The sequence below is a fragment of the Saimiri boliviensis genome, chromosome 4 (assembly GCF_048565385.1).
Source record: "Saimiri boliviensis isolate mSaiBol1 chromosome 4, mSaiBol1.pri, whole genome shotgun sequence".
Lineage (NCBI taxonomy): Eukaryota > Metazoa > Chordata > Mammalia > Primates > Cebidae > Saimiri > Saimiri boliviensis.
In genome coordinates this window covers 30,527,040-30,540,916 of record NC_133452.1, presented here as the reverse complement: position 1 = coordinate 30,540,916, position 13,877 = coordinate 30,527,040, and the positions used below count along the sequence as shown (strand labels likewise).

The 13,877-nt window shown below is 40.2% G+C and overlaps 1 protein-coding gene across 2 annotated transcripts in view; it reads right to left on the bottom strand.

Annotated features, from left to right (window-relative positions):
* TXLNB (taxilin beta) overlaps window positions 1–13,877 on the bottom strand; it is an 87,976-nt gene that overhangs the window by 43,902 nt on the left and 30,197 nt on the right. Inside the window, exons 1-2 of one of the 2 annotated variants that reach the window (XM_039467941.2) lie at window positions 9,520–9,633; window positions 6,495–6,932 (exon numbers count right to left, since the gene is read on the bottom strand). In XM_039467941.2, the coding sequence (XP_039323875.1) occupies window positions 6,495–6,918 (424 nt within the window). In that variant the 5' untranslated portion in view covers window positions 6,919–6,932; window positions 9,520–9,633. Of the gene's footprint in view, window positions 1–6,494; window positions 6,933–9,519; window positions 9,634–13,877 lie in introns of those variants that run through there. The other variant, XM_074397383.1, reaches the window with a different exon arrangement.

Here is a 13,877-nt window from a genome sequence, read left to right as displayed (position 1 = left end):
AACTTTTAGCATAGTAATGATTGTTTATGCTGTTTGGCGACAACTTATGCAGATTTAATGTGTTCAAAACTATGCTTTTTCTGGCCGGGTGCTGTGGCTTACGCCTGTAATCCCAGCACTTGCTGAGGTGGGCAGATCACCAGAGGTCAGGAGTTGGAGACCAGCCTGGCCAACATATAGTGAAACCCTGTCTCTACTAAAAAACACAAAAATTAGCTGGCTGTGGTGGCGCATGCCTGTAGTTCCAGCTACTTGGGAAACTGAGGCTGGAGACTCAGAGCTTGAACCCGAAAGGCAGAGGTTGCAGTGAGCCGAGATAGACCACTCTACCTGGGTGACAGAGCAAGACTCCATCTCTCAAAAACAAACAAACATATATACAAACAAACAAAACCAAAAACAAAATTATGCCTTTTCTCTTCCAAAATTATTTTATTTTTAGAACTTCGGGGTTAAATTTAGTCACGAATATGTACTTGTGTACGTATTCCTACCCGCCTTCCTGATTTCCATGTACTGTGGCAGAAACTTAAAGCCAGAAAGGCTGTGGATGTCCTTTTCCCAAACGTTAGACCTAGATTCATATTTGACTGTTAGTTGTGTTTTTTTCTAATATGATTTCTAAAAATAAGCATGAGATAAATCCTGAGCATCTATAGGTATCTTTTAAGGGAAGTAAGATTTATGTATGTATAAATTCACACTGGACTAACAATGGGAGACCTGGGTTCCAGAACTGACTCTGCCATCAACTCGTTGAGTGATTTTTTTCTTTTTTTGTAGACTCTCAAACTCTCTGGTTTAATTACCCTGTCTATAAAATTAGTGGCTTGACTAAATGGATTCTGAGTTCAGCCTTTAAGATTTGGTCATTTCACAACTAAAATAGCTTTCACCATTTTTAGCTTGAGTTAGATAACAACAAAAACAAAAGCAACATTATTTGGATGGCATATTGGTTATCGTAGACGATTTTGGTCCCCTTTTTAGATTTACAAAGATTCTCTTACTCCTCACTGTCACCTCTCATTGTTTCATTTGGTTTTAGGGCCTCTATCCGTTTTGAAAATACCACCCAGCCTGTGTTTTCTTGTGAGATTTTTTTCTATTTGGCTGACATTTTATCTCTCTTATCTATTAGTGACCTCGTCATATTTATATGGGAATTTTGACCTCTACTCAGTAAGAGAGTGGATCTGGAGTTCTTAGTAGGTCAACTGATGATGTGTATACACTATTAGCAATAACAAACATAAAAATATTAGAAAAACAGTAAAATATTCATCTATCCAATCCCTACCTTGGTTAGAAGAGAGTGCTGATAACTTTCCTCACCACACATTTTTCTCCCCCTTCCATCTGCTTTCGTAAACCCTCCTCCCTGTCAGGGTCTGGTCTAGGTTCTAGCTTCTCCGTGAATCTACGTGTGAAGTTTTATGTCTCTGCTTATTCCTCTTTCCCTTGAATTTCTCTAGTCTTCTTACAATCCCCAGAAAATTTAGCATTTATATCAACGCAGTAGGTTGTTACGCTCTCGGAGAAACTAGAAATCTGGCGAAAATGGCTGAAAGTCACTTTCCTATCTAGGAAAGTGACTGCTCAAAGGAAGACTATGGGCCGGGCGTGGTGGCTCACATCTGGAATCCCAGCACCTTGGGAGGCTGAGGTGGGCAAATCACTTGAGGTCAGGAGTTCGAGACCAGCCTAGCCAACATAGTGAAATCCTGTGTCTACTAAAAATACAAGAATTAGCCATGCATGGTGGTACACAGCTGTAATCCCAGCTATATGGGAGGCTGAGGCAGGAGAATTGCTTGAACCTGGGAGGTGGAGGTTGCAGTGAGCTGAGCTCATACCACTGTACTCTAGCCTTGGTGTCAGGGCAAGACTCCTTCTGAAAAAGGAATACTATGTAAATGGGTGTCTGAAGACATTTCAGAATACTGATGTCCTAGTCAGGGGCCTCTCAGAAGGAACCACTGAAGCTCATTGAAACTAGAAAGACACAATTTATTAATTGAGCTGTAATAAATGCTCCTTAACCAATATGATGCTTACTCTGTACACTTTTGGTCCTGTGATGTCAGTGACACAAGATCCGTCCCTTGCTTTATGACTAATCTCGCAATCACATCAACTAGATGAGTAACATTTTTTGGCAGACTCTGAAACTCCCCAGGCTTCAGTTTCTCTGTCTATAAAATTAGTAGGTTGATTAGATGGATTCAGAGCTCAGAATAGCCCTATAAATGAGCTTTGTTTTCCACTCAGCCCACGTAATGTTGTCAAAGAAGTGATAAATGAGAGATACCTCAACCTGGAGGGTGCGAGTAGGAGAAAAAGGGGATACTTCAGACGTGAACGTGGCATGGTGCTGCATAATGGGAAATCTGTTTTCATTTCTTTCATTTCAGATGCCAAGGGGAAAGTGACTTTACCTGCTAGAGAGATTTTTAAATACTTCCCCAGCTGCTCTGGTATGTAGTGTGTTTACTGTAGGAGAATATGCAACCTCAAAAGGAAAAATAAGTCCGGGGTGCTTGAGTTGTAGAGACATTTCCCAAATATTCAAGGTGTGCTGTACAAAAAAGGCTCTCACTGATGCAATAAGTTTTGGAAGTGATGGAAACTATGCCCATCACTATTTTAGATTTTCATTGTGTATGCATTAAAGGTCAGAAAATTCTGGCAGTAAAGGAACTGTTTAACTTTGTGAAATCCCAAACATCCCAAAGTGGACACACTTTGGAAAATGTTGGGGTAGAGAGTCAAAACATTTTAGCATCTCAGATGTACCAATGAAACAAATAGCATCTGATAAATTCATCGATTAAAGACATCCTTGATCAAGTATATAAGCAAAATCTAAGAATATATTTTCAGATATGGGTTGAATGATTTATTAAAATTCTATGAAAGTTCCAGATAGGGTATAAAAGGAGACCACAGCCAGATTTTTATGTTTTCTCCAAAACAGTGGAGAAAATACTTTGTGAAGAATCGTAGCCATTGCTTCCACAGTCTGTTTGTGTCAAAATTGACCAGGGTGAACAGCTCTCGTGCTCTCCTAAAAACGTTCCTGTTCCTGGTCTTGCACTTATCCTATATGACAATTCACTTATGTGTCTTCCTTTTCCTCTCTACCTAGATATCCTTCACCAAAGGGCCATGACTTATTTATCTTTGTGCACCTAGCACAGTGCCTCATAAAGATGAGGCATTAATAAAAATTCATTGGGGATTTAAGGATAGGTAGAAATTTCTGGGTAAAGAAAGTAGAATGTGCACAGGCCTTATGGGTGATGGAGTATAGCCTGGTTAAAGAACTGAGAGACCAGATCAGGCTTCACTCCAGGCCTATAAAGGCTAAATATCTGTGTGTGGGAGCTCAGGAGCAGCATTTTTCACAGATTTTGCAACTGATTCTGATAAACAGTTAAGGTGGAAAACCATTGATCTAAACAATAGCTTAGTACCACTTAACTGAAAAGTAGCTAAGAAGGCTGCCAAAGCTACTTGCAGACAACTGAAAGTTTAAAATGGTGGTTACAAGTTGAGGTTAGCCTAAAAAGGTCATTTTCATGCATAACGCAGCTGTCAAATTGTACAGTGTTTACAATAATATGCTAATGATGCTGAGTGGGAAGGCACAGAAAGCTCATGAGCCCACACACACTCAGGTACAGTGGACACACTTAGATACGCTAATCCACAAGAGTGGATTTTGGTAAAACACAGTTGGAATTTCATAATTTGTAAACAGGGGCAGAATTAGAGAGCTGGAATTTTTAAAAATATCATCCTGATTATTTGATAATTTTAAGGTTCATGCAGATTATGAAATAACTCATGGAAAAAAGTAGAAACCCAAATTGGTTATTTTAACTTTGTCCCTACTTTCTTCATATCTTTCCTCTCAATACAACACACACACACACACACACACACACACACACATTGCTATGTAAAAGTTTTAGGGTAATTTTAAAATAACATTTCTGGTTAGAAACACCTGAAGTTGTTTATCTCTGGAATGAAATTTTGTTATTGTCTTATGGAAACTTGAATAAAACTAACTTTGCAAAGGGACACATTTGAGATGTTTGGTCAGAGAAGAAAAAATTGCTCTGTAACACAGAGCAATTTTATTATGTTTTTTCATGTTCCAAAACACTAGAGTGATTCCAACCCTACACTTTGGAATGTGAAGATACTTTAAAGTTATTATCTGGGTTCTTCTAATTTTATACTAGTTGGGTCAAGTATGCAATGTGTCATTTAGCCCTTCTTGAAAGCATTGTAGCAATGGGTTTTAGCATCATAGCAGTATCTGTAGGAAAACAGCCTGTGGCATGGCAAGACTGACACCATCTTGAAGCAAACCTGCCGTAATGACTAATGTTCGACTCCTCCACGCCAAGGTGTTCTACAGCAGGGATCTCCAACCCTGGAGATTGGTGCTGGTTGGACTGATGCTGGTCCATGGCCTGTTAGGAACTGGGCTGCACAGCAGGAGATGAATGGCAGGCAATGGAGCAAAGCTTCATCTGATTTACAGCTGCTCCCCATCACCTGCATTACCACCTGAGCGCCACCTCCTGTTAGATCAGCAGTGGCATTAGATTCTCATAGGAGCGCAAACCCTATTGTGAACTGCACAAGTGAGTAATGTAGGTTGCATGCTCCCTGTGAGAATCTAATGCCTGATGATCTGTCACTGTCTCCCATCATCCCCAGATGGGACTGTCTACTTGTAGGAAAACAAGCTCAGGACTCCCATTGATTCTCACATTATGGTGAGAATCATTTCATTGTATGTTGCAATGTAATAATAATGAAATAAAGAGCACAATAAATGTAATGTGCTTTAATCATCCTGAAACCATCCCTTCCTAGTGCATGGAAAAACTATCTTCCCTGATGCCAAAAAGGTTGACCACTGCTCTGTAGTAAGGTCATTAAACAATGCCTGTAGCATAGATAATCCCTCAGAAAGTTGCTTAGCTAATGTACCCAGTGGTCATGAGTTTTTGCAAGAAAGTCTGAGATGTGACCAGCTGCACTTGACTTTACCCTGAAAGCTTGCTATATAAAAGATGTTTTCTGGAGGGGGGATGCAGGCATCCACTGTCTCACTGCTGCCCAAGACAGCATTACTGTTTGTAAGACCCTGTGAAATATTTCTTTCTGAGAAACTGGATTTTTCAGCCTCTTTTTATAGCCTTCAGCTCCCTTGGCCTTTGTGGGTAGGTTTGTATATACTTGCTCCCTGCAGAAAAAATTCTACTTCAGTATAGGCATATTTTTGGGTTTATAGATAATCTGGTTACTGGAGTTTGAACCCAGTTCTGATTCCAATGCTCATCATCTTTCACTCTACCACACAGTCTTCCAGAAACAAATAAGATGTGGTCTCTGCCCTTGACAGATTCTCCATCTAGCATGGTATATAAACAAATGATTGCTGCTGAAAATTTAATGGAAAACTAAGGAAGGTGATGCTAACTCTGCCTGGGCATGTCAGGGAAAGTATCACATAGGAGGAGGTATTTGTAGTGTTTCCACCAGGAAAGACAAGCCGAGGGAATTTCCTATCTACAGTAACATGCTTTCACTCCTAGTTTTAAAAAATTAACATTCTCACCCTTTTTTCACAGCCATCATTGGTGTTACCAATCTCCCATGCTCTCCTAAAAAATTTTCCTTCTCCTATATAATCAGTTTCCATGTCTTCTGTTTTCTCTACACCTAGAGCTCCTTGACCAAAGGGCCATGATTATTTATCTTTGTGCACCTACATAGTGCCTCACAAAGACTAGGCATTAATAAACACTCACTGGGCACTTGAAGATAGGTAGAGATTTCTAGGTAAAGAAACTAGGATGTGCACAGGCCTTGTGGGGGATGGAGTATAGCATGTTCAAAGACCTGAAAGACAAGATCAGAACGACTAGCTATTAGGCAGTAGTGGTGGTGGTAGTAATAATACAGGCAGAGTGTTCAGGAAGGTGATGTCGTGGGTTAGAGTAATGTGAGATAAAACTAGGACTGGTTGGAGTTAGACCATTGGGATCTTAGAGAACATGTTAAAGATTTTGGTCTTCACCCTAAGAGCAATAGGAAGCCATGGAACAGAGGGTAGATGGGTAACATGCTGAAAATTTCACCTGAGCTCTATTGAGGGGAAAGGGCTAGGGACAAATACAGCAAGGGAAAATGCAGTGATCTACATTTAGGCTTTATGTAGCTAACCTAGTTGCTACATATTAATGCTGCATTTCAATGATAAGGATATCCCCCAAGTGAATACCAACTAATCATGGTTTCTAACACAGAGTGAATGTCTTTTGCAAGCCATTGATGTTACAATTATTAAAGTGTAACTACTATAGTCATCCAAATATTATGTGTGGCTTTTAGTGAAGGTTGAAAGATGTGGCCCTCTTTTAGGAATACTGCACAGAAAAGTCACATATTTGAACATAACTACTTGCCTAATCCTTTTAGGATTTTCTTTTCCAATCTTTGCTCTTTATTGCTGACAAGCTCTTTCACAGCAGGTGGCTCTCCAGAAGCAACAGGTTCTCTTCCGGCCTCTTCAGTTGTTTCTTCACCGTCCCCGTCCTCGTTGTCAGGTGACTCCGCGTTCTCAGGCTGCTCACTGGCCCCGGTGGAGCCCTCCTTCCCTGCTGTGCCGGCAGCAGACCCGTAAGTGTTAATGATGTCTTCCAGCTGTCGATTCAGCTCCTCAGAGATATCGGGGTGTGCACTTGCCTCTTTCTCTGGTGGTTGGACTGGGGTTGAAGAATCCTGGCCATGTTCCTTCTCCAGACCATTGTGACTGGGTAATGATGAGCTCTCCCCTGGAGGTGTTGACTGTTGTTCAGCTGCAAGCTGTTCAGAGTGATTAGCTTCCATCTTGGGAGTAGTATCTAGTGGTAAGCACAGTTAGGCTTTATGTAGCTAAACTAGTTCCTGCATATCAGTGCTACATTGCAATGGCAGGGATATCCCCCAAGTGAATACCAACTAATTATGGTTTCTACCATAGAGTGAATGTCCTTTCACAAACCATTCATGTTACAATTATTACAGTAGGAACACTGGAAAGTTCTTTTACCAAATCAAGTTATACTACTGGCATATTTTTGGTTTTGATCTTCAATTTCAGTGGTATTCCTTATTATTCACATTAAGCAATTAATTCATTCTGTTGTTTTTTGTGACCATATTTTGTCATTTTGCCTACATTAGCCAGTTTGCATTATAATTTTCCTTTATAAGTCTATAATTCTATAGATTATAATTCACTGGAAATACATGACTGTATATATTTAATATATTTAAATCTAAAATGGCATTAGTTTTCTTTCAAAGTTAAAATATTTAATAGATGACCCATTGAATTTATTTAAATGATTCATAACATCTCTAAGCTCTATTTGATCCATAATTCAATATTTTGCTTAGTATGAATATTTTGATGTAAATGCATTATTACACTGGTTGGAGCCATTTCTCACTTTTCTGGCATTTTCTTTTTCAGAAAAGCAACATGAATACTTTTTCTGAGCTTAGAACTGGCATCATTTTTGGAATAAGACAGGGAATAAGTGAAGACATAAATAAATAAACCAAGTAGTATGTGAACATGGGCTAGGCATGGGGGCTCATGTCTATAATCCCAGCACTTTGGGAGGCTGAGATGGGTGGATCACTTGAGGCCAGGAGACCAGCCTGGCCAACATGGTGAAACCCCGTCTCTACTAAAAATACACAAACTAGCTGGGTGTGGTGGCGGGCACTGGTATTCCCAGCTACTTGGAAGGCTGAGGCATAAGAATTGCTTGAACCTGGGAAGTGGAGGTTGTAGTGAGCCAAGACTGCGACACTGCACTCCAGCCTGGGCAAGACAGAGCGAGATTTCATCTCAAAAAAAAAAAAAAAGAAGAAGAAAGAAAAAAAAAAGAAAGAAAAGAAATATGGTGGTGCTTATACCAACAATTCCTTAAATTTCTATAATACTCTTTTATTGCAATATATAAACAAGCTTTTAAAAAGAAAAAGCAGATTTCAATTTTCTCTTCTAAGTCAGGAAGCTCTAGAAAAACTTAATATTTTTAAGAAGTAGCAGTGTTTCATAAACAAGGAGGAAACCAACTGGAGAAATAACTCAGCAATAATAAGGGCTCTTAGGAAAGGGTTAGAGATGGAAGTGAGCCAGAGATTCCAGGGTTTGTGACTATTATGACTTCTAGGGTTGCAATAGATTTGGTTTAGCCCTTTAAGTTATGGTGCATTTTATTTGTAAATCATGTTTAGCAGTGATGCTGCCAATTAGCAACATAAAGATATGGCAAGATCCTCATAACTCGCAGGTTTTGCTGTTGTGGTAACATGAAAGTGAAAACAAAAACATACTGTTCTACAAACTGCACAGCTTCCTTTTCCTGTTCTTGGGGCAGTAGATGTCAATCAGATGCTCGGACACCAACAAGAACAGAAAACTCAACACAGAGACGTTGCCACCGACTTGTGATGCTCACCAAGCACTGTTAACTTGGAGGAAGTACTTTTTTCTTTCACTGATTTGAATTCACCAACTTGATTATCAAATAATGCAGCACACAGTTTCATTATCTTCATCACTGGGACTTTCGCACCCTGACTTCTACTTGTTGATTGCGCTCAACTATATATAACTTATCCCCCGCCCTGACCCCAAACTCAAAGACACGAGCCACCTGCTGTCCAGCCAGAGGTTATTTTAAGCTATTCTAAAATGAGTCATGGCATTTAGCACTTCATCCTTGAAAATCAAGAGAATAATTTTTCAATCAAATTGAAAACAGTAAACATTTACTGGCTTAAAGCCGCACGTGGGTTTTAATGTTGGGGAGAGTACCTTAGGAAGAAATAAAATCTCAAGTAAAACAAACTTCAAAATAATTAATTGAAAGTAGACTGTCCATAGGAGTTTTACTTTGGTTAGAGTAAATCCAAGTGGTTGCTTGTATTTGATTTATTCTTTATCAGAGGCCACAGTCATTAATGTTTTTAATTCTTAATTCCATGGCTATTCTTTAAACTCCTGTTCCACATTTACTTTAAAACAGAATAGTCATTATAAACCCCAGGACAACTCGATGTCTAAAAGTAGCCTCAAGACAAGTTCACAAGAGGGGGAAAAAAACAGCAACAACAAAGTCAAAGAACTTTGTTACTTTTAAATCATCCATTTTATATTATGTAGCAAAGAAATTATTTCGAATTTTTATCTTAAATAAACTTAATTGCCTTATTTTCCCCTCCTCAGGGAGAGAACTTTTCACTTGTGTTGGCTATTCCAGATGACTATCACAGACACATCCCTCCCTGAGGAACACATTTTATTTGTAAATACAACCATGAAAACTTCTCCAACAGTTCACTGACAATTTCAAAGTTGCAAGTTCCAGACACCACAAACTGCACACTACCTCTTCTCACAGGGCTTGGGGGAGTGTTTGTCATACTTACCAGAAGGAAGGAGCTAAGCAAGAAGAGAGAGGAGAGGAAAGAGGCAGGAAAAAGCAAGTCAGAGCTGCAGCAACAGCAGGAGGGGCAGGCTGGTGGTGTTCTTACAAGGGAGAGAGAAACCCAATACGCACACACACATACACGCGCATGCACACACACAAACACACGCACGCCACAGGCACTGATGGAGGCAGCAGTCTGGAGGAGGTGGGGGTAGGGAAAGGCACATCGTATGACACAGCAAGGGGAAAATACACCCGAGCTTCCCTAGCTGTCGCCAGGGGAACCGTCTTAGCAGAGAGAAGCAGCTGGTAGATCTCATCCGACTCTCCCTGTTTTGTTTGTCTTTTTGGAAATTTAAGCTCTGAGTATATCACCCTCTTTGCGAATGCAGTCTTTCACCATTATCCTTTTGGGTAGAGATCAGTTTTTCTTACTTTCTTACTTCTTGGTTCATCTCCAGAGTGGTGGATGATTCATCTTCTTTTTTTTTTTTTCTACTGCTTCTTGTGCTAGCTTAATTAGTGTCAGGTTTCTTATAGGAATCATGGAAAAAGAAAAACAATGGCATAAGAACAGGGAGGTGGTGGAACCATTTTAATTCTGATGTCACTGTTTGATTTGTCTGCAAAGTTTAAAATAAAAATGTAGATGGTGATTTTGGAACTGAACTAAGTATAATCTTCATGCATGCGGTAATTGGTGTGACCTCGAAGCAAAGTCTTTCCCAGGTAACTGTGTTCAAACAAACCCGTAGGGAAGCAGTCTGCTTTTTCTTCCCTAGTTAGTGGCTTTTCCCGGCTTTGTAAATCCTCAGCATGCTTCTTGATCCTCCTCAGAAAAAGAACCTCTTTCTGATTCACCATGAAATGCCTCTCTGTTCATTTCCATCCATTCCTCTTTTCTTTTTCTTTCTGAGCTTGTGTTCTCATCCTTCCAAAGCAGATTCCTCCATCAGTTTCTGCTCTGGGGACAGGCTGGACATAGTGGCATCCCTTGCGGTAAGCAGAATAATGCCACCCAAAAGATCTGTCCCACTCCCTAGAACCTGAGTATGTTACTTTACATGACAAAAGAGGCTTTGCATATGTGATTAAGGACCCTGATGTAGGGAGATTATCTTGAACTATCTGGGTGGGCTCAGTGTAATCACAAGGATCTTTATAAATGAGGGAGGAAGGCAGTAGGATTGCAGGCAGAAAAAGAGATTTGATGACCTCAGCATAGGTCAGGAAGCTTCTAGAAGTTGGGAAAGGCAAGGAAACAATTCTAGAGCGTCCAGAGGGATGCAATCCTGTGATGTTGATTTTAGCCCAGTGAAATTCCTTTTGGATTTCTGACCTACAGAAATATAAAATAACAAACCTAGTTGTTCTTAAGATGCTAAATTTGTGATAAGATGTTATGGTAGCAAAAGGAAATGAAAACATCCCACCCCCCAATATTTTCCTACTTATTTCTCTGAGTTTAGGGGAGGCATAAGTTACATATTAATGAGCGCACCCAACAAGCAGAAGTCAGGATAAAGAAATTTCAGTGCTGGCAGGGCGCGGTGGCTCACGCCTGTAATCCCAGCACTTTGGGAGACCAAGGCAGGCGGATCACAAGGTCAAGAGATCGAGACCATCCTGGACAACATGGTGAAACCCCGTCTCTACTAAGAATACAAAAATTAGCTGGGCGTGGTGGCGTGCACCTATAGTCCCAGCTACTCGGGAGGCCGAGGCAGGAGAATTGCTTGAACCTGGGAGGCAGAGGTTGCTTGCAGTGAGCCGAGATTGTGCCACTGCACTCCAGCCTGGCGCCTGGCAATGGAGCAAGACTCTGTCTCAAAAAAAAGAAAAAAAGAAAAAGAAAGAAAAAGAAATTCCAGTGCTGAAGACAATGAAGCTGTTCACTATATCATTTGATAATTAAGTTGGTGAATTAAAATTGATGAAAGAGAAAAATACTTTCTTCTAAGTTAATGAATACTTTTTGAGTGCCACAGATTGGGTGACATTCCATCCTGGATTGTAGCAAACTGACCCGATCAGATCTCTCAGTAAATATAAACAAGTCAGTGCTTCTCAAATTTAAATAATGTACAGATTCACTTAACAGAATAACTTAAATAATGTGGAAATTATCTGAAGGATTGTATTATTATTTGAACCCATATGTACTAATATGAAAATGGTATAAACTCCTTATGCTTACAGTAGTTATATAAATTTTTAAATGTATATATTTTAAAGCCTACATTTAAAATCAATAAATGTAATTCAAGTTAATAACACTACTTTTATGTGACAGATATTGTTTTGCTGAACTTAAATTGCTGCTTTGCAACATGAATATTATATTGACTGCTGGTTTTTTGGTGTTTTTTTTTTGAGTTTCTGGTACTCTTCTACAATGGGGTTTGGGAATTTCCTCAACACTTGATTTATTCAAATTATTACATAGGTTTTTTTGTTTTTATTTTGTTTTTGTTTGAGACAAAGTTTCACTCTTGCTCCTCATGCTGGAGTGCAATGGCGCGATCTCACCTCACCACAACCTCCACCTTGTGGGTTCAAGCGATTCTTCTGCCTCAGCTTATCGAGTAGCTGGGATTACAAGCATGCGCCACCACACCCAGCTAATTTTGTATTTTTAGTAGAGATGGGGTTTCTCCCTGTTTGTTGGGCTGGTCTTGAACTCCTGACCTCAGGTGATCTGCCCATCTCAGCCTCCCAAAGTGCTGGGATTACAGGCGTGAGCCACTACGCCTGGCCTATTACATAGTTTTTATTCATGGGCCTGCTATGAATTCATGTGCTATGATTTTCATCTGATGTACAACTGCGTCATTTACTGCTGGTTATGGTCTGAATGTTTGTGTCCCTCCAAAATTCATGTGCTGAAATCATAAACCCCAAGGTGAAGGTATGAGGAGGTGGGGCCCTTGGGAAGTGATTAGATTATGAGGGTAGAGCTTTTATGAATGGAATTTGTGTTCTTATAAAAGAGGTCTGAGAGGCTGGGTGCAGTGGCTTATGCCTGTAATCCCAGCACTTTGAGAGGCCAAGGCAGGCGGATCACAAGGTCAGGAGATGGAGACCATCCCGGCCAACATAGTGAAACCCCGTCTCTACTAAAAATAAAAATAAAAAATTAGCTGAGCATGGTGATGTATGCCTGTAGTCCCAGCTACTCTGGAGGCTGAGGCAGGAGAATTGCTTGAACCCAGGAGGCAGAGATTGGAGTGAGCCAAGATCGCGCCATTGCACTACAGCCTGGGCAACAGTGCAAGACTCCATCTCAAAAAAAAAAAAAAAAAAAAAAAGAAGTCTGAGAGAAACCCCCTTACCCCTCTACCATGCTGAGAGAAACCCCCTTACCCATCTACCGTTTGAGGTTTCAGAGAGAAGGTGGCCTTGTATGAGGAGGTCACCAGACAGAATTTTCCCGTACCTTGATCTTGGACCTTCCAGCCTGCAAAACTATCAGAAATAAATTTCTATTGTTGGCCCAGCATGATGGCTTAACACCTGTAATCCTAGCACTTTAGGAGGTCGAGGCAGGTGGATCACTCGAGGTCAGGAGTTTGAGATCAGCCTGGCCATCAAGGTGAAACCCCGTGTCTACTAAAAATACAAAAATTAGCCGGGCATGGTGGCGCATGCCTGTAATCCCAGCTACTTGGGAGGCTGAGGCAGGAGAATCACTTGAATATGGGAGGCGGAGGTTTCAGTGAGCCGAAATTGCACCACTGCACTCTAGCCTGGGGGACAGAGCAGGACTCTGTCTCAAAAAAAAAAATCCATTGTTTATAAGCCACTCCGTGTATGGCATTTTGGTATAGCAGCCTGTATAGATGAAACTGTATTCTTTGTCATTGTCCTGCCATTCTTAGAGTAGTGCTAACTGGCTCTAACTTGAATACAGACACACATGATAGTGGAGGTATCAAAATGACACTTTCACAGTGGTTACCCAGATCCAAAACAGGTGTATGCATTTTCCATTATAATTTAAATGACTGCAAACACGCAAAACTGTGACTCACAAGAACTTACCTGTGGCCTGATAGGGGCCCAAAAAACTGGGATAGGTTAGTAAAGACAGCAAATTAACAGAGTGCAGTGTTTTGTTGTTGATCAACCTTAAGAGAACACGGATTACACATCTAAGGCTTTGAGCTATTGTAAAGAATACATTTTTTTTGAAAATACATTTAAATTTGTATGCAAATATCACAGGAAAATAATTTGAAAATTCAAATGATGCTAAAAAGCTTATTCCAAGAAACAATAACTCCTTGTTCCTCTACCTTCCGCCAGTAGATATTTTTAATTCTGGGATTTACTTTATCATTTGTAAATAAAATGCCT